The following is a 21,734-nucleotide window of genomic DNA, read 5'->3' as shown; positions in this document are numbered from 1 at the left end:
TAACCACTGACCTCACTCCCCTCCCAGAGCTGCGGATAGAACCCAGGAGTCCTGACTCCCAGCCCCCCTGCTCTAACCAACTAGACCCCGCTCCCCTCCAGATAGAATCCCATGCTCAGCTGATTGGTAAACTCTACCCAGGGTTCGCTTCACCTCGCACTGAAATGCAGCCACCTCTGGGGTGGGAAGCAGCCACTGCTTAACAGCTCCCACTACCATCATGAGCTCCCACTACCATCATGTAACAGTGCTACCTTTGGCTGGGGTGAGACCCTTTCCCACAAAGACACCCCCCCCACCCACCCCATTTGCAGTGAAATCCCACTGATCCCGTTACAAAGGCAGAGCTCCACCCAGCTCGCGCTTGGGCTGCTGGGTTTGCTTCTGTGGCCGCCATGAAACCTGCAGAAATTCAGCTCGGTCCCTTCTGGCCCCCAACCCACCAAAACCCAATTCCACTGCCCCCAAGGGACCAGAACGGCTCTGGGCCACCAGCGTCCGTTCCCCCTGCTCTCCAGCGGGTGGCAGTAACGGCTCACAGGCAGGCGTCCTTGCTGCTCCGATACTGAGGGTGTTTTGTTGCGGGGAGGGTCCCCCCTTTCAGCTCTGTTTTCTCTGGGGACTGAGTAGCTTCCTCTCCCGCCAGGTGCTCTGGGTCGCCGGTTGGAATCCGGCCTCGGCCCAGAACGCCGGGCAGCATTAACTGGCTTGGATTGGCTGCCTTAGTAGGCCAGAAAAACGCTGGTAGCCTGAGCAGAATCCCGTTCCCCTGGGGACACCCCGAATTTCAGCGGATCCTTGTCCGGCTGGCCCCACGCGGCCCTGCCCGGCGCCCCGTGCCCCCGGCTCTGCCAGCGGGCCGTCGATCTTGCAGGCTCGGCACCGGATCGCCAGCACCTTGGTGCAGCCCGTACCCGCCGTGGGAGGCGCTTGCTGTCCAGCTCCCCCCGGATGGGATCTCGCCCCTAGAAATCGACTCTTCCCCGGGGGAATTTTGGAAGGCGGCTGTCCTGTCGGGCCAGGGAGCAATCTACGCGGTGCATTGCGGTAGCGGTGAGAGGCTCCAGCTGAGATCTGGGGGCTGCTGGTGTGCCAGGCGCTGCACACACGGCCCCGCCCCCCACCCCGAGCTCTGGGGGGCCCTCCGTTGTGTCAACCGCAGCACAGATCTGAGAGACCCCAATGAGCGAGGCACAGCACAGATCTCTAGCGAGAGCCGGACCCTGCCCAACAGGGTAGGGAAAAGGAAGGATGGTTGTCCCCACTTTAGAGATAGGGAAACTGAGGCGCAGAGAGATTCAGCCAGGGAGACGGTGGCTGAGCCCGGAGTCCCACTGGCCCAGCCTGCCTCTCTGCTAGCCCCGGCTCTGCTCAGCTGCTGCAGAAGCCCTGTAGGAGGCGACGCTGGGTTAACTCTCTCCGAGGAGGGGCGGCTGCCTCCCAGTCCTGCCAATCAGAGATCAGCTCCAGGGTGGGACTCAGGGCCTGCGTAGCCCCTTCCACACTTATCCCGACACGTCCGGTCTGCCGCCCCGTGCTCGGTGTCGCAGTCTGGTTTTGAGTACTGCCCTCCTCTTGGCCTCATCTGCATCCAGTGGCAGTGAGTCCCACAGGCCTTGCTGTGCCCGGCCGTACTCAAGCCTCAGGGCTTCTCTTCCAGACTCTTCTGGGGAACGCCTTGCAGGCCGACGCCTCCAGCTTCCGGGACGCCGTGTGGGCTGCAATCAAGGAGAACTATAAGCCCGAGGTCAGTGCTCTGGGGCCGGCCCTCCTCCAAGGGGGCCTCTGCATCCATCTCTGTCTGGAATAACATAGCGAGCCCCTGGCAGCATTGTCCAATGGATAGAGCATGGACTGAAACCTGCGTTCGGCTCCTAGCTCTGCCGTAGGCCAGCTGGGTGGGCTGTGTGCCTCAGTTTCCCCAGCTCTTACAGCACTAACACGCAGCTCACGGACATGTGGTGTCGCCAACATCACCAGTGACTGGGTGTGAAGCCCCCTGGCAGCGTGCAGTGTGATGAGATGATCGGTGGATGCGCCCCCGGTGGCGAGTCACTTCCCCCATCGGTGCCTCGGTTTCCCTTGCTCTTCTCTCGTGCTTTTCGTCAGTGGAGCTCAAAGTGCTTCACAAAGTAACTGATGATCGTTGTCCTCATTGTGCAGGTGGGGAAACTGAGGCACGGTGTGGGGCAGTGACGCCCCCGCAGCAGGGTGGTGGCCCTGTAGGCTGATCACTGCCCCCTGCTCAGTCCCCAGGCTGGGGACAGGAAAGAGCCCAGGAGTCCAGCCCCCGTGCGCATTGCCTCATCCCCTCTCCTCTTAGACCCTGCTTGGCAGCGTCGGGGAGCAGCCGGGTGCTGCGCTGATGCTGGCCTGTGGCTGCCGTGTGCTTCCAGGGCCTGCCTGACGCCGCTCCCCTGCCCGAGGCCCCGAGAGAAGAGGCCCCGGAGCCCCAGCCGGACCTGCCCTTGGAGCAGCCGGCTCCCGAGGACGACTACGATGAGGAGGAAGAGGAGGAGGGCGATGATGACGAGAGCAACGAAGAGGAGCCGAAGGTAGCGCAGGGGAGGGGCTGTGACCTGGCCCTCGTGGATCCGGGCCAGCTGGGGCAGAGATCGGAGCCCCCAGGATCTCTCCGGAGCCCCCAGTGATCTCCCCACGAGTGACGCCTCCTGATTGCCCCCTGGCACTCAATTGGATGGGGGACCAGAAGGGGAACAGGGAAGTTATTCCCAGCTGCTTGACTCTCCCTCCTGCCAGCCTGCCGGGGTCTCCCAAGCCCCGGTGGGAATTAGGGGCAGGAGGAAACTGATAGGGTTCAGGCTCCTAAATCCCTGCGACTCCCTACCAGTATCTCCCCTGTCCCCCAGGGGACGTGCAAGTGACCCCACGGGAGCATTGGGATCACTGGACTGGGACAGGCCCATCTAGCCCGGCATCCCATCGCCTCTGCAGAAGGAGGTGGGATAACCAGCCCCCAGGGACAGGCTCCTCCGAACCCCCATCCCAGAGGGGAGGGGGCAGGGGCGGTTCGAACCCTTGCTCGTTCTCCGTCTAAACACCCAGCCCCTCCTGCTGAGTTCCGTGCCCTCCTGTGGCAGTGAGTTCCGCTGGCTCATTGCATAGAACTAGAGGGCAGCCTGCCATTCAGGGACTCCCTGCAACCTCTTCCCCCCCCCCCCCCCCCCAACAAGCCAGGGTTCCTTCCAATCCAACTTCCCTGTTCCCCTTCAGGTCCCCCCAGCCAAGCAGCCGTCCGACAAGACAGCGGAGGAGGACGAGGCGGAGAAGATGCCCCCTTACGATGAAGCAACACAGGCCCTCATCGACGGTAAGGCTTTAAATCGAGGCCAGAACCTGCCCACGGGGGGGTGGGGAATTCTCCCCCAGCGGGATCCTGAATGTGCCAATAGGGTGCTGAATAACTCGACTTCTGGTTGCCAATGTCCCTGTACAGACATCCCAGCCCCACTAGGGGGAGCTCCGTGTATGTAGCAGGCCGCAGGGGGGTCCCCAGATCCCTTAGCCGGGTCCAGAATTCAAACTGGGGTCGCCCCGCGTGGCCGCGTGACTTTGCCACCCCCCTCCCCGCGTCCCGAAGCCTGGTCCAAATGCCAGCAGCCACTGAGCCCGTCGGCGTCGGCTGCTTCTCTTGGCTCAGGGGTCACGCCGTGACCAACCGAAGTCAAAGCACGTTTACCGGCGTCCCTCACTAGCAGCTGGGCTCCCCACCCAGGGGTGCAGAAGCTCCCAGCAGCAGGTTCCTTGCCACGTCCTCGCTTTGGGTACAAACCCGAATAGCTCCTTTTATTCCCCCCGGATTGTCTCTTTAAATACCATCTCCAGCAGGCTTATGGGCTTACCGCCGGCTGAACGTGCTACCTGATCTGTAAACAAAAGCCATTAGCGCTAAGAGGGATCGAGTGCGTGCCGCGGTGCGCAGCGTCTCCAGGCTGCTCGTGCGTGGGCGGGAGGAGCCGATCCGATTTGTGTCTTCGAGTGAGTCAGAGCGGATCCAAGAACTCACCAGTTCCTCTCGCCTCCTTCGGGCTCAAGGGCTCGCCGCTGGTTCCCTTCCGGAGCCGGTCGCCCTGCCCAAGACAGGCCCGGATCGTCGAAGCTACGTAGGCGCCTAACTCCCTTTGGTTTCAAGGGGAATTGGGCACCTCAGTACCTTCAAGGGTCTGGGCCAGAGGCAGAAGGCTAAAGCTATAATGATGGGTCGTGACTCGTGCTCACGCAACGCCTTTCACTCCCAAGGAGCGTGGGAACTGGGCAGCCACCTCTGAGGGGTGGCTCGGCAGCTGATTAGGGGCGCACAGCAACGCTGCCGAGTGACGGGGAGGGGTTCGAGGTCCTGGGGAAGCCAGGGGGCCCTGCCCCCCAACTCCGCAGTCAGACGTGGCTCTCAGCCAGCCCGTAAAACAAAAGGTTTATTAGATGACTGGAACACGGTCCAAACCAGAGCTTGTAGGTACAGGAAACAGGACCCCTGAGTCAGGTTCATCTTGGAGCCAGGGAGGCCAGAGCCCTGTCTGGCCCCCCTCCATTTCCCCAGCCAGCTCCAAACTGAAACTCTCCAGCCCCTCCTCTGGCCTTTGTCTCTTTCCCAGGCCAGGAGGTCACCTGATTGCTTTGTTCTCCAACACCCTCAGTTGGCACCTTTGCAGGGGAGGGGCCCAGGCCATCAGGAGACAGGGCGTGGGCCATTCTCTTTGCAGACACCATCACAGTGGCCCCCTTAGGCTCTGCAAGAATCACACCTCCTTATCCCACCACCTCGATACTTAAGAAAGGCATGGGGGAAACTGAGGCACCCACACAGTATTCAGAGAAAATATTAAGAACATTCCCACTTCGTCAGACTTGCCCACGATCGCACAGGGAGTCTGTGGTGGAGCTGAGCCTGGAGCCCAGGTCGGACAGGCTAGCGCTCTAACCACTGGGCCGTCCTTCCTCTAGCCAGAATTTGCTTCACTTCTTAGCTTTGCGACCGGGGCACCTTTCTTTCCCCACAGGCAGAGCGAGCCCCTTCCCCCAGCCATTCCCTGGATGGTATCTGTACAGCCAGACCGCCTTGGCTTCCGTCCTGCCGTGCCCTGGCCATGGGTTATGCTCTGCCCACACGACCCACAGGCACATTTCATCGGGCCCAATGCTGAGGGAACAGCGTGGAATGCTCCAGCCTGTAACCCAAGAGCCAGCCAAGCCGATCTCGCATCTTGGGATCTCGGGATCCTCCTGCCCGGGAGCTCTGGGTGCAGAATCCCAAGATGGGGCCGACTTCAGGAATGGCTGGAGCTCGGCACTTCCAGCGAGCTAACCCCGGGCCGCGTGCCCTGTCCGGGGCCACCCACCCGTCACAGGATGGAGGGTATGTTAGCGAACCGGCCCTGCGCCAAACTCCCCCCCCCGCCTTATTGCTCCTGCCGCAACCTGCGCCGGTGGCGGTCCTCTGCCGTCTCTCGGGCGTTGAAAGCCCCCGTTTCATGGCAGCGCCCCTGCCAGCCCCCATTTCCCCATCTGTTCCGGCAGCTAGTTCTGCGTTCCGCAGCGAGGGAGAGGGGCGGGGGGAAGCTGACTCATCGCCTCCTTGTAATGAACTCTTTGCGAAGAGCAGCGCGGGGGGAGGCGGCTGGCTTTGAGACAGCGCCGGCAGGGCCATGAGAATCTGATTTATTAGGTAGCGTTCAGGAACCCGACAGGGACCAGGACCTCAGTGTGCAAGGCGCTGTCCGCACAGGGAGCAAACAGCTCCTCTACAGAGGAGTGGTGTGGAACCCATCTGTCGGCTGCTGTGGCCTGGCCGTAGAACCATAGGGTTGGGAGGGTCATCCCGTCTCCCCCCCTGCCAAGATGCAGGGTTTGTTGTGTCTTAAACCATCCCGGACAGGTGGCTGTCCAGCCCCCTCTCAAAACCCTCCAGTGAAGGTTGTCCCTGGTCCTTCTGTTCTTACAGTCTGGAAGTTTTCCCGGCGATTGAATCAAAATCTGCTCTGCTGTAGTCTGAACCCGTTGCCCCTTGTCCTGCGCTCTGTGCCAAGAGAGAACAGCTTTTCTCCGGCTATTTTATGGCAGCGTTTCAAGTCCCCCTCAATCTCCTCTTTTCCAAACTCCGCGTCCCCAGTTCCTTCAGCCTTCGCTCGCATGGCTGGCGTTCCATCCCTTTGATCACCTTGGTCGCTCGCCTCTGGGTCCTTTTCAGCCTCTCTCCATCCTTTCTAGACGTCGGTGACCAAACCTGGACACCGGCCTCCGGCTGAGGCCAGCCGGCGCTGAGCAGAGCGGGACTCGCCTCCCGTGACTTGCATGCGAGGCCTCTGTCAAGGCAGCCTAAAATTGCACTTAGCGCGCTGCTGACTCGTGTCGTGGCGGGGAGGCACCACAAGTCCCAGATGCTTCTCAGCAGGGCTGCTGCCAAGCCAGTTCTCCGCCAGTCTGTATTTGGGCAGTCGGTTTTTCTTCCCCGAGGGCAGCACCTTAGGTTTGTCATTTTGTTGTTTGTAGCCCAGTTCTCCCCCTGAATCTTAGCTCTGTCCTCCATAGTGTTGGCGGCCGCCCTCGCTGCGTGTCATCTGCTGTCAGCTCTCCGTCTCTAGCGCCTCAGGGGCGTTAACGTATGTCTCCTTCCGACCCGCTGGGAGGCAGGGCAGTGTGGTGCGGTTATCCCCAGGGGCAGCTGGGGGAAACTGAGGCTCAGAGAGGCCGAGGACTGGCCTTCACTGCTCCCAGGGCGAGGTGTAACTCGGGGCTGCCCCTCACCCGACTCCTGTCCACACGCACCTCTAGCTGGGGTGCTTTGGGCTCAAGCCAGCTGGGCCCGTTGGAGCTAGTCCTGCCACGGGGCGCTGGGTGACGTCGTCGGAGCCTGGCTGGAACCCGCCCGCCTGGCAGCGCTCACGGGCTCCTAGTCCTCCTGCACCCTTCCCACAATGCTCCTGAGGGGCAGACAAGTTTCCCCAGTGATGGGAAAGCACCCCTGAGCGGCTCAGCACGGGGTGCCGCAGGCCGCATCCGGGCAAGTGCTTTGCAGTGGGGACGCTCACCGCCGGGCAAGGCCGCCCCGGGCCGATCCCCCGGGGTAACGATGCAGCGAGGGGACCCCGGCGGGGCAGGGGCTCGAAGCCGGGGCTGTCCAGTCCTGGTGGCTCCGCCTCCCCTCTGCCACGCTGCTATTCCAGCACAGCCGCGTGTCGCCTTTTCTCCGCCGGGCTGCGTCCAGCCCCTTCTCTGCTCGTTGGGGGCTTGGCTGCTGGCAGCCCACAGTGTCAGGGCTCCCTCCAAGCTGCCTCTTGGCTCCCTATGTCCAGCATTTGTTACGTGCAGGAATAAATGAGGCCTGTGGGGATTGTCTCAGACCGGGGGGCCCATCTACCCCGGTATCCTGTCTGCGACAGCGGCCGGACCCCAGGGAATCCAGCTCGCTCCGGAGCCCCATTCAACTCATGAAGAGATGCGAGCCCTGTTTCTGCGATGTTAATATTACACGGGCGGCCGAAGCATCTCGCTGGGCCGGGATTCAAACCCAGACCTCCGGAATCCCGGTCCGGGTGTCAGGCCGGTTACAGTCCCGAAGAGAGGGGGAGTTCTGGGAGGGGCCCCCCAGCCGCCTCGCTGCCGATGTCATCACGGCTTCCAACCTGAGCTGTCAACACTTCAACGCAGAGGCCAGTGAAATGGACCAGACAGACGCCTGGGCACTTTACTGCCGCGGTATAACAGCAGGAGCGGCCCCAGAGGCGCCTGGATTCTGTGTCCGGGGAGCGGGCATCTCCCCGGGAACGCAGCCTCGTCGGCGTCTGCCCGGCTAAGTGCAGCTGCCTCTCCGGGGCCCGCGACCTCCAGGAAGCCGATCGATACCCGAGGCTGCTCGGGAGTGGAGCTCCGGTGCCTGGCTCTGCCCCAGATTCGCTGCCTTGAGCTAAGTGTGCGGAGCTGGGGAGGCCGGATGGCACAATTAGTTTGTCTTCGCCGAGCCCGGGAACGTGTGTTTGATCGAAGCACCTTCCAGCCAACCTTGAGCCGAAACCATCAGGAGATAAACGCCGCCGTGCCCCCCCAACCTCCCCCCGCCCCCATGTCGCTGGGGTATCCCGGCAAAGACGAGCCTCGTTGCTAGCTGAGGTCAAGCCAGGGAGGAGGCATGGGAACCAGGGTAACTACGGATGGGGAGCCCATGGGGGGGGATGGGGAAGAAAGATAAATAACCCCTCCCAGATCACCTACTTAGCAGTAATTAGTCAAAGTAAACAGTCTGTTCCCAGCTGTGCCGCCGGCCTGCTGGGTGACCTTGGGCAAGTCACTTTCCCACCCCGTGCCTCAGTTTCCCCATCTGAAAAAGGGGGAGAATGCCGCTTTGTAAAGGGCTTTGAGATCTGCTGAGAACGCGCTGGGGATGGTGGAACGGCCGTTGGAGGGATTGCCACCCCCGCTTCCGGGCTGGCCTCCATTTCCCAGAGAGATGCAGTGACTTGCCCGGGGTCTCTGAATCGGGGGCAGAGCCAGGAATGGGCTCCAGATTCCAGTCCCAGCGACAAGCCTGTCCCCTCTCTCTGCGAACCCCTTTGCCCAGGTGAGGGGTGAAGAGCGAGGGCAGCGCAGTGCCCAAGCTGTGGGAACGGCCAGTAGCCGCTGCTCTCTGCTTGCTCCGGCTAGTTCAGATCATTGTGTCGAGCCCAGCAGACCGGCGTGGGTTCTGTCGTCTGCTGGGGCGCTAATCCCGAATAAGCTGGCGTGTGAATTCAAAGCGCGGTAGCCTCCACCCGGGGGCGCTGTGCTGGACTCGCGTGTGCCTGTGCCAACAGGCCTTCATGGGCCCCGCTTGCCTCTCTCGTGAGCAGCGGGTAGACGTTGCGCTGCTCCAGTTTTCCCGTTAACTTCCTGGGCTTCGGGTTGGCACCAGCCATGCGAGGGCTTCATGGCCCCCTTCCCGATCCCCGGGGCCACCCTGTCTCGGCCCCCCTCCCTGTTAAACGGGTCTGAGTGGAGTCACAGCTGGGGGATGGAGGGGCACCTGGAGATGGGCGGCAGAATGACCCTCTCTGCCTGTCCCGCAGGAGCAGTAGGTTGTTTACCGCACACCTTTTCTCTCCGCAGGCTAAGGGGGTGGTGCCGATGTGGGGCGGCCTGGGGAGCAGAGCCCCAGCTGGCTTCAAGGCAGGAGCAGCACGTGGCCACCTGCCGCGGCCTCTGGCAAGTCCTGCTGGTTGCCGCGGTGGGCACCTGCCTGCCACAGCGAAACCATCTTCCGAACCAGCCCCAGGGCGAGCTGGATCGGTTCCCCGCATTGGGGGAGGGGCTCTTCAGCATTGGATCTGGGCCGCTAAGGGGGCGGGGGGGCGCTCTGCAGACAAGTCAGGAAGCAGCCGGCTGTTGGGCCTGCGTGAAAGCAGCTTGGCAAGTCCCGCGCCGGCTTCTAACGGACCACGCAAACTTGCCTCTGCCCTCAATGCAGCCAGGGATCGAATGGGCCGCGGCGTCTGTCCCGCTGCTTTCCTGCAGGGGGCGCTCCAGGCGGCTGCGCCCCAAGGACACCATAGGAAAACAACCTGGCCTTCTCCGGCCCCTGGCCTCACCTCCTTGCCCTCTCTTCCAGCCGCCCAGAAAGCCCGGGAGCAGTTTGAAGAAGCCGAAAAGTCTCTGAAGGAAATGGAGGATTCCATCCAGTAAGGGGGCGACCGGCGGGGGGCAGTTAAAGGGGTGTGGCAGGAGTTCAGGCTCGGCATTGGGGCCCCACTTCCACGTCGTCCCGTCCCCCCCCAGCCCCGGCCTGCCCCCAACAAAATTAACTTGGGAAGCTTCAGATGCCTAGAAATGTGACAAAGCTTCTCTTGCTAGAGGGTGGGAGACTTCATGGTTAAAGCATGAGATGGACAGGCAGGACTCCTGGGTTCTGTTCCCCGCTCTGGGATGGGGTGTGGGGTAGTGGGTAGATCTGGACAGGCAGGACTCCTGGGTTCTGTTCCCCGCTCTGGGATGGGGTGTGGGGTAGATCTGGACAGGCAGGACTCCTGGGTTCTGTTCCCCGCTCTGGGATGGGGTGTGGGGTAGTGGGTAGATCTGGACAGGCAGGACTCCTGGGTTCTGTTCCCCGCTCTGGGATGGGGTGTGGGGTAGATCTGGGCAGGCAGGACTCCTGGGTTCTGTTCCCCGCTCTGGGATGGGGTGTGGGTAGTGGGTAGATCTGGACAGGCAGGACTCCTGGGTTCTGTTCCCCGCTCTGGGATGGGGTGTGGGGTAGTGGGTAGATCTGGAAAGGCAGGACTCCTGGGTTCTGTTCCCCGCTCTGGGATGGGGTGTGGGGTAGTGGGTAGATCTGGACAGGCAGGACTCCTGGGTTCTGTTCCCCGCTCTGGGATGGGGTGTGGGGTAGATCTGGACAGGCAGGACTCCTGGGTTCTGTTCCCCGCTCTGGGATGGGGTGTGGGGTAGTGGGTAGATCTGGACAGGCAGGACTCCTGGGTTCTGTTCCCCGCTCTGGGATGGGGTGTGGGGTAGTGGGTAGATCTGGAAAGGCAGGACTCCTGGGTTCTGTTCCCCGCTCTGGGATGGGGTGTGGGGTAGTGGGTAGATCTGGAAAGGCAGGACTCCTGGGTTCTGTTCCCCGCTCTGGGATGGGGTGTGGGGTAGATCTGGAAAGGCAGGACTCCTGGGTTCTGTTCCCCGCTCTGGGATGGGGTGTGGGGTAGTGGGTAGATCTGGAAAGGCAGGACTCCTGGGTTCTGTTCCCCGCTCTGGGATGGGGTGTGGGGTAGTGGATAGATCTGGACAGGCAGGACTCCTGGGTTCTGTTCCCTGCTCTGGGAGGGGAGTGTGGTCTAGTGGGTAGCGCAGGGGTGGGATAAACAACAGAGGCGTGAGGCTGCAGGGCCCCGAAAGTGAAACTGCCCAGCACTATACGGCGGCTGGGATTGGAGATGAACTGCAGCTAGGGCCGAAAGCCAATTAGCTTTCACCAATTAAGCTGTTAATGAGGATTGGGGGATTTTTGAAAATCCCTTCTTGACACTGCTCCTTGATCTCTGCTGCTCTCCCGCGTCACAGCCTGGCTGTTATGACTCCAGTTGTTGCTGCTTTGGGGTGGGGGGGGTGTTTAATAGAGACACCCGCCCACCCCCAGGGACCACGTGTCCCCCTCAGAGCTGTTTATTCTGGAGCAGTAAATCACCTTTTCCTTCCCTCCCCCCCCCCCCCCCCCCCCCAGCCCTGACACCTCCCCGGAGATCACAGCGCGATGGAAGCTGACTATAAAACACAAACAACTGCCCAGCCCCCCAGCTGTCTCCTATGGGAGCGCGTCCATGATGGGCCGCTGCGCCCCGCCCCCGAACTCCCCCTTGTCCCGGGCCCAGCCGGGGGCTGAGAGAACCGGGGTGGCGCTGCCGGGGCGTGTCTGATGGACGCACCGGGCTCGTCCCCCGGAGCAAGGGCTGCCTTGCTGGGCTGTTTGTTCCAGCGCCGCCTCTCACCCAGCAGCCGGGATTGTTCAACGTTCGTGGTGGCACCCGCAGGGGGCGCCAGTTCCTGTTTAGGGCCCGGGTTCGGTAAGGGCTTCAGCACCCGAGTGATCCCCCCCGTGCGGGGGAGATCTCTCACGACGCGACACCTTCCCGAACTGGGCTCTGGTGTCTGCGCACCAGCCAGGCACCCAGTAGAGAGACACTAAGAGCTGCATTCACCAGTCTCTAACCCACTACCCCCCACTGTCCTCCCAGAGCCGGGGAGAGAACCCTGGAGTCCGGCTCCCAGCCCCTCCCTGCTCTAACCAATCCCCCTCTCCCCTTCCCCTCCCCGAGCTGGGATAGAACCCCCGGAGTCCGGCTCCCAGCCCCCTCCCTGCTCTAACCAATCCCCTCCCCTCCCCTCCCCGAGCTGGGAGAGAACCCCGGAGTCCGGCTGCCAGCCCCTCCCTGCTCTAACCAATCCCCTCCCCTCCCAGAGCTGGGATAGAACCCCGGAGTCCGGCTCCCAGCCCCTCCCTGCTCTAACCAATCCCCTCCCCTCCCAGAGCTGGGATAGGAACCCCGGAGTCCCGGCTCCCAGCCCCTCCCTGCTCTAACCAATCCCCTCCCCTCCCCTCCCAGAGCTGGGAGGAGAACCCCGGAGTCCGGCTGCCAGCGCCTCCCTGCTCTAACCAAATCCCCTCCCCCTCCCCTCCCAGAGCCGGGGAGAGAACCCCGGAGTCCCGGCTCCCAGCCCCTCCCTGCTCTATACCAATCCCCTCCTCCCCTCCCCTCCCCGAGCTGGGAGAGAACCCCGGAGTCCGGCTCCCAGCCCCTCCCTGCTCTAACCAATCCCCTCCCCTCTCCCTCCCCCGAGCTGGGAGAGAACCCCCGGGAGTCCGGCTGCCAGCCCCTCCCTGCTCTAACCAATCCCCTCCCCTCCCAGAGCTGGGATAGAACCCCGGAGTCCGGCTCCCAGCCCCTCCCTGCTCTAACCAATCCCCCTCCCCTCCCAGAGCTGGGGATAGAACCCCCGGAGTCCGGCTCCCAGCCCCTCCCTGCTCTAACCAATCCCCTCCCCTCCCCTCCCAGAGCTGGGAGAGAACCCCGGAGTCCGGCTGCCAGCGCCTCCCTGCTCTAACCAATCCCCTCCCCTCCCCTCCCAGAGCCGGGGAGAGAACCCCGGAGTCCGGCTCCCAGCCCCTCCCTGCTCTAACCAATCCCCTCCCCTCCCCTCCCCGAGCTGGGAGAGAACCCCGGAGTCCGGCTCCCAGCCCCTCCCTGCTCTAACCACTCAACTCCCTTCCCGTCCAGAGCTGGGAGAGAACCCCGGAGTCCGGCTCCCAGCCCCCTCCCCTGCTCTAACCAATCCCCTCCCCTCCCCTCCCAGAGCTGGGAGAGAACCCCCGGAGTCCGGCTGCCAGCCCCTCCCTGCTCTAACCACTCAACTCCCTTCCCGTCCCAGAGCTGGGATAGAACCCCGGAGTCCGGCTCCCAGCCCCTCCCTGCTCTAACCAATCCCCTCCCCTCCCGTCCCAGAGCTGGGATGAGAACCCCGGAGTCCGGCTGCCAGCCCCTCCCTGCTCTAACCAATCCCCTCCCCTCCCCCGCCCAGAGCTGGGATAGAACCCCGGAGTCCGGCTCCCAGCGCCTCCCTGCTCTAACCAATCCCCTCCCCTCCCCTCCCAGAGCCGGGGAGAGAACCCCGGAGTCCGGCTGCCAGACCCTCCCTGCTCTAACCAATCCCCTCCCCTCCCCTCCCATAGCCGGGGAGAGAACCCCGGAGTCCGGCTCCCAGCCCCTCCCTGCTCTATAACCATCCCCTCCCCTCCCCTCCCAGAGCCGGGAGAGAACCCCGGAGTCCGGCTGCCAGCCCCTCCCTGCTCTAACCACTCAACTCCCTTCCCCTCCCCTCCCAGAGCTGGGATAGAACCCCGGAGTCCGGCTCCAGCCCCTCCCTGCTCTAACCACTCAACTCCCTTCCCGTCCCAGAGCTGGGATAGAACCCCGGAGTCCGGCTCCCAGCCCTCCCCTGCTCTAACCAATCCCATCCCCTCCCCTCCCAGAGCTGGGATAGAACCCCGGAGTCCGGCTCCCAGATCCCTCCCTGCTCTAACCAATCCATCCCCTCCCCTCCCAGAGCTGGGATAGAACCCCGGAGTCCGGCTCCCAGCCCCTCCCTGCTCTAACCAATCCCCTCCCCTCCCCTCCCAGAGCTGGGATAGAACCCCGGAGTCCGGCTCCCAGCCCCCTCCCTGCTCTAACCACTCTACTTCCCTCCCCTCCCATAGCCTGGGATAGAACCCCGGAGTCCGGCTCCTAGACCTCCCTGCTCTAACCACTCTACTCCCTTCCCGTCCCAGAGCTGGGGATAGGACCCCGGAGTCCGGCTCCCAGCCCCTCCTTGCTCTAACCACTCCCCTCCCCCTCCCCGAGCTGGGGATAGAACCCCGGAGTCCTGGCTCCCCGCCCCTCTGAATGTGAGCGCGAGCTGCAGGCTGTCACCCGTTTCAGGGGGCGTTGGGGATGGGCTCTAAAGACCCTTCTCCTGTTCGGACCAGGCCCCCTGGAGATCCAGCTGGGATCAATCGGAATCAACCCATGTCAATTACACCCCTAAAACAGCAGCAGGTGCCAGACTGGGGCCTGTAATTGGAGCCCCCTTCCAAATCCAAGGGCATTCCCCACCCCCCAGCCATGTGCCGCCGTCCCCGGGGGGCGCAGGTCTGAGCCATTAGCCAGCCCGGGGGGACGGGTTAGCTACGTAAACAGCGAAGGTCCCCGGGGGGTGGCTGTGAGAGCTGGCGAGAGCGCAGGGGTAAGGGCAGCGGGCGGCCCACAGGGTTAGGCGCCAGAGGAAAGGTCCAGCGGCTGGGAGCTGGGAGCCAGCCAACTTCAGGCTGGAAATGAACAGGGAGCGTACGGAGCCGCTGGCCCCATTGGCCGGGGGCCGGTTTGAAATCGAGACTGGAGGTGTGTCGAAAAGGGGGGGAAGTTCTCTGGCCTGGGGCCCCTGTGAACAGAGCGGGTGGGATTGGTCAAGCCCCACCAGCAGCCTGGGCGAACCTGGAGCCTTCCGTCCCATCAGGAGGGACGAAGCACCGGTGCCTCTTCCCCCGTCGCTCCGCCCCCCACGGCTGGGGTCAGGCTGTGCAGTGTAGGACAGGAAGTGCAGCGGGGCTGATCGAAAGGGAAGCCGTGGGGGAAGATCCGGCAGGCTGGGGTTTGGCCGGGCCTCTGCCGTTCACGCCCCAGCTCTGGCAAAGTGTTCTTTAGGTTGTCCTCAGTGCAGGGGTTCTCTGTTCTGCCAGCCGCAGGTGGGAAACTGAGGCACGGGAGAGGACTGTGACTTTCTCTGTGGTCTAGGAACAAGTTAGCAGCACAGCTGGGGAGAGAACCCAGGAGTCCTGACGCCCACCCAGCCCCCTGCATTAACCACGTACCCCACTCCACTCCCAGGGCTGGGGAGAGAACCCAGGAGTCCTGACTCCCAACCTCCTGCTCTAACCACTAGTCCCGACTCCCTTCCCAGAGCTGAAAGCTCAGCAGCTTGGCCAAGGCATCTGGCCCCCTCCCCCCTTCTCCAGCAGCCTGCCCCGGAGAGGCCGGTAATTGGCAGTAGCCTTAGCTACCAGTCCTGGGGAGGTAACCCAGACGGCCCCCCTCGCTGACGGCAGGTGCCTGAGTCCCCTGGGGTCCGGCCCATGGCAGCTGGCGAGTGTGGCGGGAGCAAAGTGGGTCTGGGAAGTTGATCTCCCTCCCCTCCAATACCCCCATCTCTGCCCTTCTCAGGGGCTGGCTGGGGTCAAGGCCAGGGACTGCCTGGCATCGGGCCACCACGTACCCCCCCCCAAAAACCCACCCCCCTTTCTCCCATGAGCTAGGCCAGGGGGCTGATGGCAGGGACGGCCCATTGCAAAGAGCGGGGGATGACTTGAGATCTGAGAATTCCTGTTTGGCACAAAGTGAACCCTGGGAGCCAGGATTCCTGGGTTCTATCCCCGGCTCTGGGAGGGGAGTGGAGTCTAGTGGTTAGAGCGGGGGGGAGCTGGGAGCCAGGACTCCTGGGTTCTATCCCCGGCTCTAGGAGGGGAGCGGGGTCTAGTGGTCAGAACAGGAGGGCTGTGAGCCAGGACTCCTGGGCTCTGTTCTCAGCTCAGGGAGGGGAGTGGGGTCAAGTGGCTTGAATGGTGAATTCAATTCCTGCCTCAGGCCCTGACACACAAACACACCCTACATACTGTTGCCTTTTTTTGCCTCAGTTTCCCCATTCTACAATGGGGCGAGTGAGTTTCCCCTGCCTGAGGGGGAGAGATGCCACGTCTGCCAGGGGGCTTTGAAAATGAAAAGTTCTGGGGGGGGGGGACGGGACACTGTCTCCAGCCACCCTTGTTATGCCAGCGAGCTCCACGGGGGATGGGAGCGAGGAAGAACGAAGACTTTAATGCCACTGGGAGGAGCAGGACCCACTGACTCAGGAGCCAAGGGTGCAGGGGAGTCGCTGCCCGAGCCCAGCTACACGGGGTGAACGGAGGGAGGGCCACTGGACTCAGACAGCAGGAAATCATGTAGTCCGGGTGGCCCGGAGAGCAAAGCCGGGGCCGTGGGGGGTGGCGTCCCTGCTCTGTCACTTGAGCAAGTCACTGAGCTGCTCTGTGCCTCAGTTTCCCCAGCAGTACACTCCCTCACAAGGGGATTGGGAGGGGCCCAAATACTCCGGCAATGGGGGGTGGGGTCTGAAGGGAGCTGAACCACGGGGCTGACCTCTCCCCCCTCTCTGTCCTTCCAGGAGTCTGGAGAAGGAGATCTCGTTCGATTTTGGCCCCCAGGGGGAGTTCGCGTATCTCTACAGCCAGTGCTACGAGCTCACCACCACCGAGTAGGTGCCGGTGATCGGATTGATTTCCCCTCGAACCGCCAACTTTCACTGGGGCGCCCTGGGACTGAGCCACGTCTAGGATCTCCGAGCCAGCCCCCGGCTCTGCCTCGGGGGTAACGCCCAGAGCACGCCCAACACCCAGCGTCACGGCGCTCCGCTCACCTTGAGCGACGCTCCGGGCGCACTGCCCGCGTGGGATGGCGTCTTCAGGACGCCTGAGTTCTCTCCCCAGTTCCACCACCGGCCTGCTGGATGACATGGGGCAAGTCACTTCCCCGCTCGGTGCCTCAGTTTCCCCTCCCACTCAGCTCTCGGTCAGGGGGCTGGGTGCCAGGGTACCGGACAGCATTAATTAGATCCTTGTGTGTGGCTGTGGTAACTGAGGCACGGACAAGGGGAGTGGCCCCCGGTGTCGTAGTGTGCCAGTGGCAGAGCTAGGAATAGAACCCCAGAGTCCTGGCGCTGCTCTAACCACTAGCCCCCACTCCCCTCCCAGGGCTGGGAGCAGAGCCCTGACTCAGCCTGGCATCTCTCCATGCCGTCTCCTGTGAGTTCCCAGCAGCGCCGATTTCTTCCAAACCCCTCAGCTGGGCGCCCGACCTGCCTTCGGGCGCCGGGGGGGGCTGGCTCCTTGGCACCAGTCATCGGACATGGGGTCAGCGGCGCTCGGCACGGACCCTCCCGGAGAGGAGCGGAAAAATTTCCGCTTCCCCCACCCACCCCCCGAAACTGGTCAAACTTCATCCCTGAGGCCTGGCTTGGTCTGGGGGGGGCGGGATCAGAGCTCCGCTAGACCAGGACTTTTCCTGGGGCCCAGCCATCCCCACCCCCGGATTTCCCTCCCCCAAACTACTCAGCAGCCCCCCGGGGATGTGAACTGGGAGAACCCAGCCCCGAACGGGAGGGGTGCCGTCTCTCTCCCCCCTCCTGATCTCGTGCAGATGTATCCTCCCAATCCTCCTATGAGCATCTCTCCATTGTACAGATGGGGAAACTGAGGCCCAGAGCGGGACTCATCTGCCCACACTCACATGGTGTGGTAATGGCTGAGCTGGGGATAGAACCCAGGAGTCCTGACCCCCAACTCCCTGGCTGTAACCACTAGACCCCACCCCCCTCTTGGAGGAGGGTTGCCTGGGAATCCGGACTCCTGGGTTCTATCCCAGCTCTGTGAGGGGAGGGGGGTCAGTGGTTAGGGCCAAGCAGGGAAACTGGAGGGCTGGTTTCTATCCTCGATGCCTCATCTCACTCACGCTCGGACCCCAAGACAAGCTGCTGGCTCCGTGCCTTGATTTCCCCTTTCGCTCTCCCTGTGCTGAGCGCTCGGAGATCCAGGCGGCCCTCACGCAGTTTGCAGGGGGAATTAACCTGCCTGGATCAGCTTCTCCAGATCGCTGCACAGCCCTGGGGGAGGGGCAGGGGGTGTCTGCTCTGCTTCATGTTCCCTCCCCCCCCCATTATTTCCTTGGCTGCCAGATGGATGCGCTTGCTAACGAGTTGTTTTTTTCCTGGTAGCTATTTAGGGCTAATTTCCCCAGAGTCACAGAGCAGCTCCCAAATGCCGCCCTGTCTCTTTAAGGCAGGTCCCCCCCCCCCCAAATCATTGCCCAGGTGATGCGCCACAGCAACGCATCATGGGGGGGGGGATCAGCTGGGAAATGGAGGGGGAGGGGGGGGTTGCTGGGGAATGGAGGGGGAGGGGGGATAGGAAGCAGGGAGCGGGGGGGTTGCTGGGGAATGGAGGGGGAGGGGGGTAGGAAGGGGGGCAGGGGGGTTGCTGGGGAATGGAAGGGGAGGGGGGATAGGAAGCGGGGAGTGGGGGGGTTGCTGGGGAATGGAGGGGGAGGGGGGGGTAGGAAGGGGGGCAGGGGGGTTGCTGGGGAATGGAAGGGGAGGGGGGAAGGAAGGGGGGCAGGGGGGTTGCTGGGGAATGGAAGGGGAGGGGGGATAGGGAGCGGGGGGGTTGCTGGGGAATGGAGGGGGGGATAGGGAGCGGGGGGGTTGCTGGGGAATGGAGGGGGAGGGGGGATAGGAAGCGGGGAGCGGGGGGGTTGCTGGGGAATGGAGGGGGAGGGGGGATAGGAAGCGGGGAGCGGGGGGGTTGCTGGGGAACGGAGGGGGAGGGAAGATAGGAAGTGGGGAGCGGGGGGGTTGCTGGGGAATGGAGGGGGAGGGGGGATAGGAAGCGGGGAGCGGAGGGGGTTGCTGGGGAATGGAGGGGGAGGGGGGATAGGAAGCGGGGAGCGGGGGGGTTGCTGGGGAATGGAGGGGGAGGGGGATAGGGAGCGGGGGGGTTGCTGGGGAATGGAGGGGGAGGGGGGATAGGAAGCGGGGAGCGGGGGGGTTGCTGAGGAATGGGGGGGAAGCGTAGGGGGCCCCCCAGCCCCAAGAGGGGCGCTTGGCCTCTTTACCTGCTTCTGGGGCGCTGCTGAGGCCGCAGCTGGGCCTAGTCCCGTCGGGGGGGTCAGTCCCTCACCGCGCTCTCGTTCCCCCCACACAGGTACGTTTACCGGCTCTGCCCCTTCAACAGAGTGTCCCAGAAACCCAAACACGGCGGAGCCGAGACCAACCTGGGGTAAGACAGAGCTTCAGGTGCCCCGGGCAGGAGCCCCCCCCCATTCCCTGCTCCGTGGCCAACAGCCCCCCCGCACCAGAGCCATGCTCCCTGGGCCCCAGCAGCCTGCCCCCCCCCCCCAGCCCCAGAGCCGCGCCCCCAGCAGGGAAAGGCTCCTGGTCCCTTCCCCTGCCCCCCCAAGCTAACCAGTCCCCACCCTGGGGCGGGATCAGAGCCAGCGTCCCCTAGAGGGGAAAGGCCCCATGATCCATTCACAAGCTTCCCCCCCCACACCTCCCAAGCTGGCATTGCCCTTGCAGAGGGTGGGGTTGGTGGTGGCTTCCGTGGGGTGCTGACCTTTGACACCCCCCCCCCCTTGCAGCACATGGGGTTCGTGGGCCGGCCCGGACGAGAACAAGTTCAACGTCATGAAGTACGAACACGGGACGGGCTGTTGGCAGGGCCCCAACCGCTCCACGACAGTGAGTGCCCCGGCCTGCCCCACAGGGCCCTCTGCCCCCCTGCCTGCCCCACAGGACCCTCTGCCCCCTGCCCTGAGCTGGCCTGCTGCCCCCCTCACCCCCTTCCCTGGCCTGCCACCCCCACCCCAGCCCTCTGTCCTGACCCGGCCTGTCACCCCCGCCCGCCCCTCTCTGCCCTCCTCCCCTGACCCAGCCTGCCACCCTGGCCCTCTGCCCCCCCCGCCCCTCCAACCCGGCCTGCTGCCTCTGTCCGCCCCCCCTGCCATGAGCCGGCCTGCCACCTCTGCCCCCCTCCCCTCCCCTGAGCCAGCCTGCCGCCCCCGCCCTCTGCCCCCCGCCCCATCCTCCCATGGGGGGCATAAGCCCAGACAGCGCTGTGCCCATAGATATACCACTGGAGCAGCTGCCAATAGCGGGGGCAGGCCCTGCCTCCCCCTTATCCCCCTTAGCTTTGCTCCCCCACCCCAGTGCTGCATTCCCCTTAATTCTGCCCCCCCAGGCACTGGGTCCCCCTTAGCTCTACCCCCCACCCCACCCCAGGGTGTTAAAGCCCGCAGGTCCATGGTGGGCCCCTGTGTACAGCAGGCCAAAGCCGCTCCCCCCCAGCCATTCCTGTCTGGCGCCCGGCTCGCTGGCACGGGAAGGCCAGGGGGGTCTCTGGGCCCAGACAGGCACATTGCAATGGAAACGGCCATGGGGGCTTTACCAGAGGTGCCCCAGGGCATGGCTGGGAGCCTCTCCCCGCGCCCCAGGCTGACCATCGCCCTCCGGCCCCCAGGTGAAGCTGACGTGCGGCAAAGAGACCGTGGTGACGTCCACCACGGAGCCGAGCCGCTGCGAGTACCTGATGGAGCTGGTGACGCCGGCCGCCTGCCAGGAGCCCCGCGACCCTGGCGCCGCCGACCACGACGAGCTGTGAGGGGCCGGGAGAGCCAGGTATGTGCCCACCTCGCCCAGCCCCCCACCTCGTGGCGCTGGGGGGACCAATCCTGGTTCGGGGGGAAGCGACCGGAGCCCAGAGCAGGGATGGGACCGGCCATGTGTCCTTAGATAGCCCAGCTTGGGTGTGCCTCTGTTTCCTCCTGCCCCCAGGGCGGGGAGGGGCTTGGCATGCCTCGGTTTCCCCATCTGTCACTGACCCTTGCTGCTCTTAGGGGGCCCCAGGGGCCCTGCTGGCATTAGCAGGGCTGCGTCCCCTGCCCAGTGCCCCCCATCTCACAGGGCACCTCCTCTCTCTCTCTCACAGTCTCTCTCCTGCGGCCCCACTTCCCAACCAGGCCATTCCAGGGGGTGGCTGAGGACGCTGGTCCAGTGACTTTCCTCCCCCAGCCCCAATCCGGATCTCACCACTGCCCACGGCTGTGCCCGCCCCCCGCTGCCCCCACCGGGATCTCTCAGCGCCCGCCTGTCCGGACAGACGCCCACGGCCCGCCAGCTGCCTTTTCGACACCAGAATGTGAGTCGTGCCCCGTGCCCGCCGGGCAGCTGCCAGGCTGCCTCCACTGGACTCCCCTTCAGCCTGGCACAGGTCCCTGGCAGTGCCCCCGACGCCCTGGGTGATCTTCCGTGGGCAGCTCTGCTGGGGGCGCTGCCCGTGTGCCCAGCGACTCGGGGGCTCCTGTCACCAGCAGAGGGTCCCAAGGCCAAGAACTTCCATGCCATGAGGGCGCCCCCCCCCCTTCGCCCCAGGGGCTGCCTCCCGCCCCCAGCCCCTGCGTCGACTGAGCCAGGCAGCGAGGCCGGGGGCGGGGAGGCACTCAGGGGTCAGGACCCCCGGCCAGCGCCGAGGGAGCGAGCGGAGAGAACGCACGTCAAGGATTTCCATCTCAATAAAGGACGTTTCTCCCCAGCTCTGCGTCTGTCCTGAACCCATCACCAGCGGGGCTGGGCTAGCAGGGGGCTGCGGGGCGGGAGTGAGGGGCAGCGGGGGTGGGGGGCAGGGGCTGGGCTAGCAGGGGGCTGCGGGGCGGGAGTGAGGGGCAGCGGGGGTGGGGGGCAGGGGCTGGGGTAACAGGGGCTGCGGGTCAGGAGTGAGGGGCACAGACAGGGCTGTTCGGGGAGTGACCCTCCCTGCGCTGCCCACCCCATGGGCCCCTCCCACTGCTGCCGGCTCTGGGCTGGCAGGGAGCTACGGGGCGGGGGGGGCTTTGGTGCCTTTCCTCTGCTCCCTCCTGTTGCTGCCCCCACCCCATTTCCATAACAAAGGGGCCTCCCTGCCCCCGCTCCCAGCTGAGCCCCCCAGGTGCCTGCTGTGGGGGGTGGGGGAAGCTCCCGGCACAGACGGTGCCCCAGGGCAGCCCCCCAGCAAGGGGGCGGCTGCACTAAGCTGGGGTCTTGCGGGGAGGGGAGGTCTCGCTGGCCTTTTGTGCCCCAGCTGC

At 64.2% G+C, this 21,734-nt stretch overlaps 1 protein-coding gene across 5 annotated transcripts in view; it reads left to right on the top strand.

Annotated features, from left to right (window-relative positions):
• PRKCSH (PRKCSH beta subunit of glucosidase II) overlaps nt 1-21,205 on the top strand; it is a 28,631-nt gene extending 7,426 nt beyond the window's left edge. For all 5 annotated transcript variants that reach the window (XM_005281332.5, XM_005281333.5, XM_042844465.2 and 2 more), the window contains exons 10-18: nt 1,661-1,747; nt 2,397-2,555; nt 3,235-3,331; nt 9,596-9,665; nt 16,231-16,320; nt 18,821-18,895; nt 19,257-19,356; nt 20,135-20,292; nt 20,603-21,205. In XM_005281332.5, the coding sequence (XP_005281389.2) occupies nt 1,661-1,747; nt 2,397-2,555; nt 3,235-3,331; nt 9,596-9,665; nt 16,231-16,320; nt 18,821-18,895; nt 19,257-19,356; nt 20,135-20,275 (819 nt within the window). In that variant the 3' untranslated portion in view covers nt 20,276-20,292; nt 20,603-21,205. The remainder of the gene's footprint in view (nt 1-1,660; nt 1,748-2,396; nt 2,556-3,234; nt 3,332-9,595; nt 9,666-16,230; nt 16,321-18,820; nt 18,896-19,256; nt 19,357-20,134; nt 20,293-20,602) is intronic.
• The last annotated feature ends 529 nt before the right edge of the window (nt 21,206-21,734 follow it).

The sequence above is a fragment of the Chrysemys picta genome, chromosome 22, assembly GCF_011386835.1.
Source record: "Chrysemys picta bellii isolate R12L10 chromosome 22, ASM1138683v2, whole genome shotgun sequence".
Classification (NCBI taxonomy): Eukaryota; Metazoa; Chordata; order Testudines; family Emydidae; genus Chrysemys; species Chrysemys picta.
This window is presented reverse-complemented; position numbering and strand designations above follow the sequence as displayed.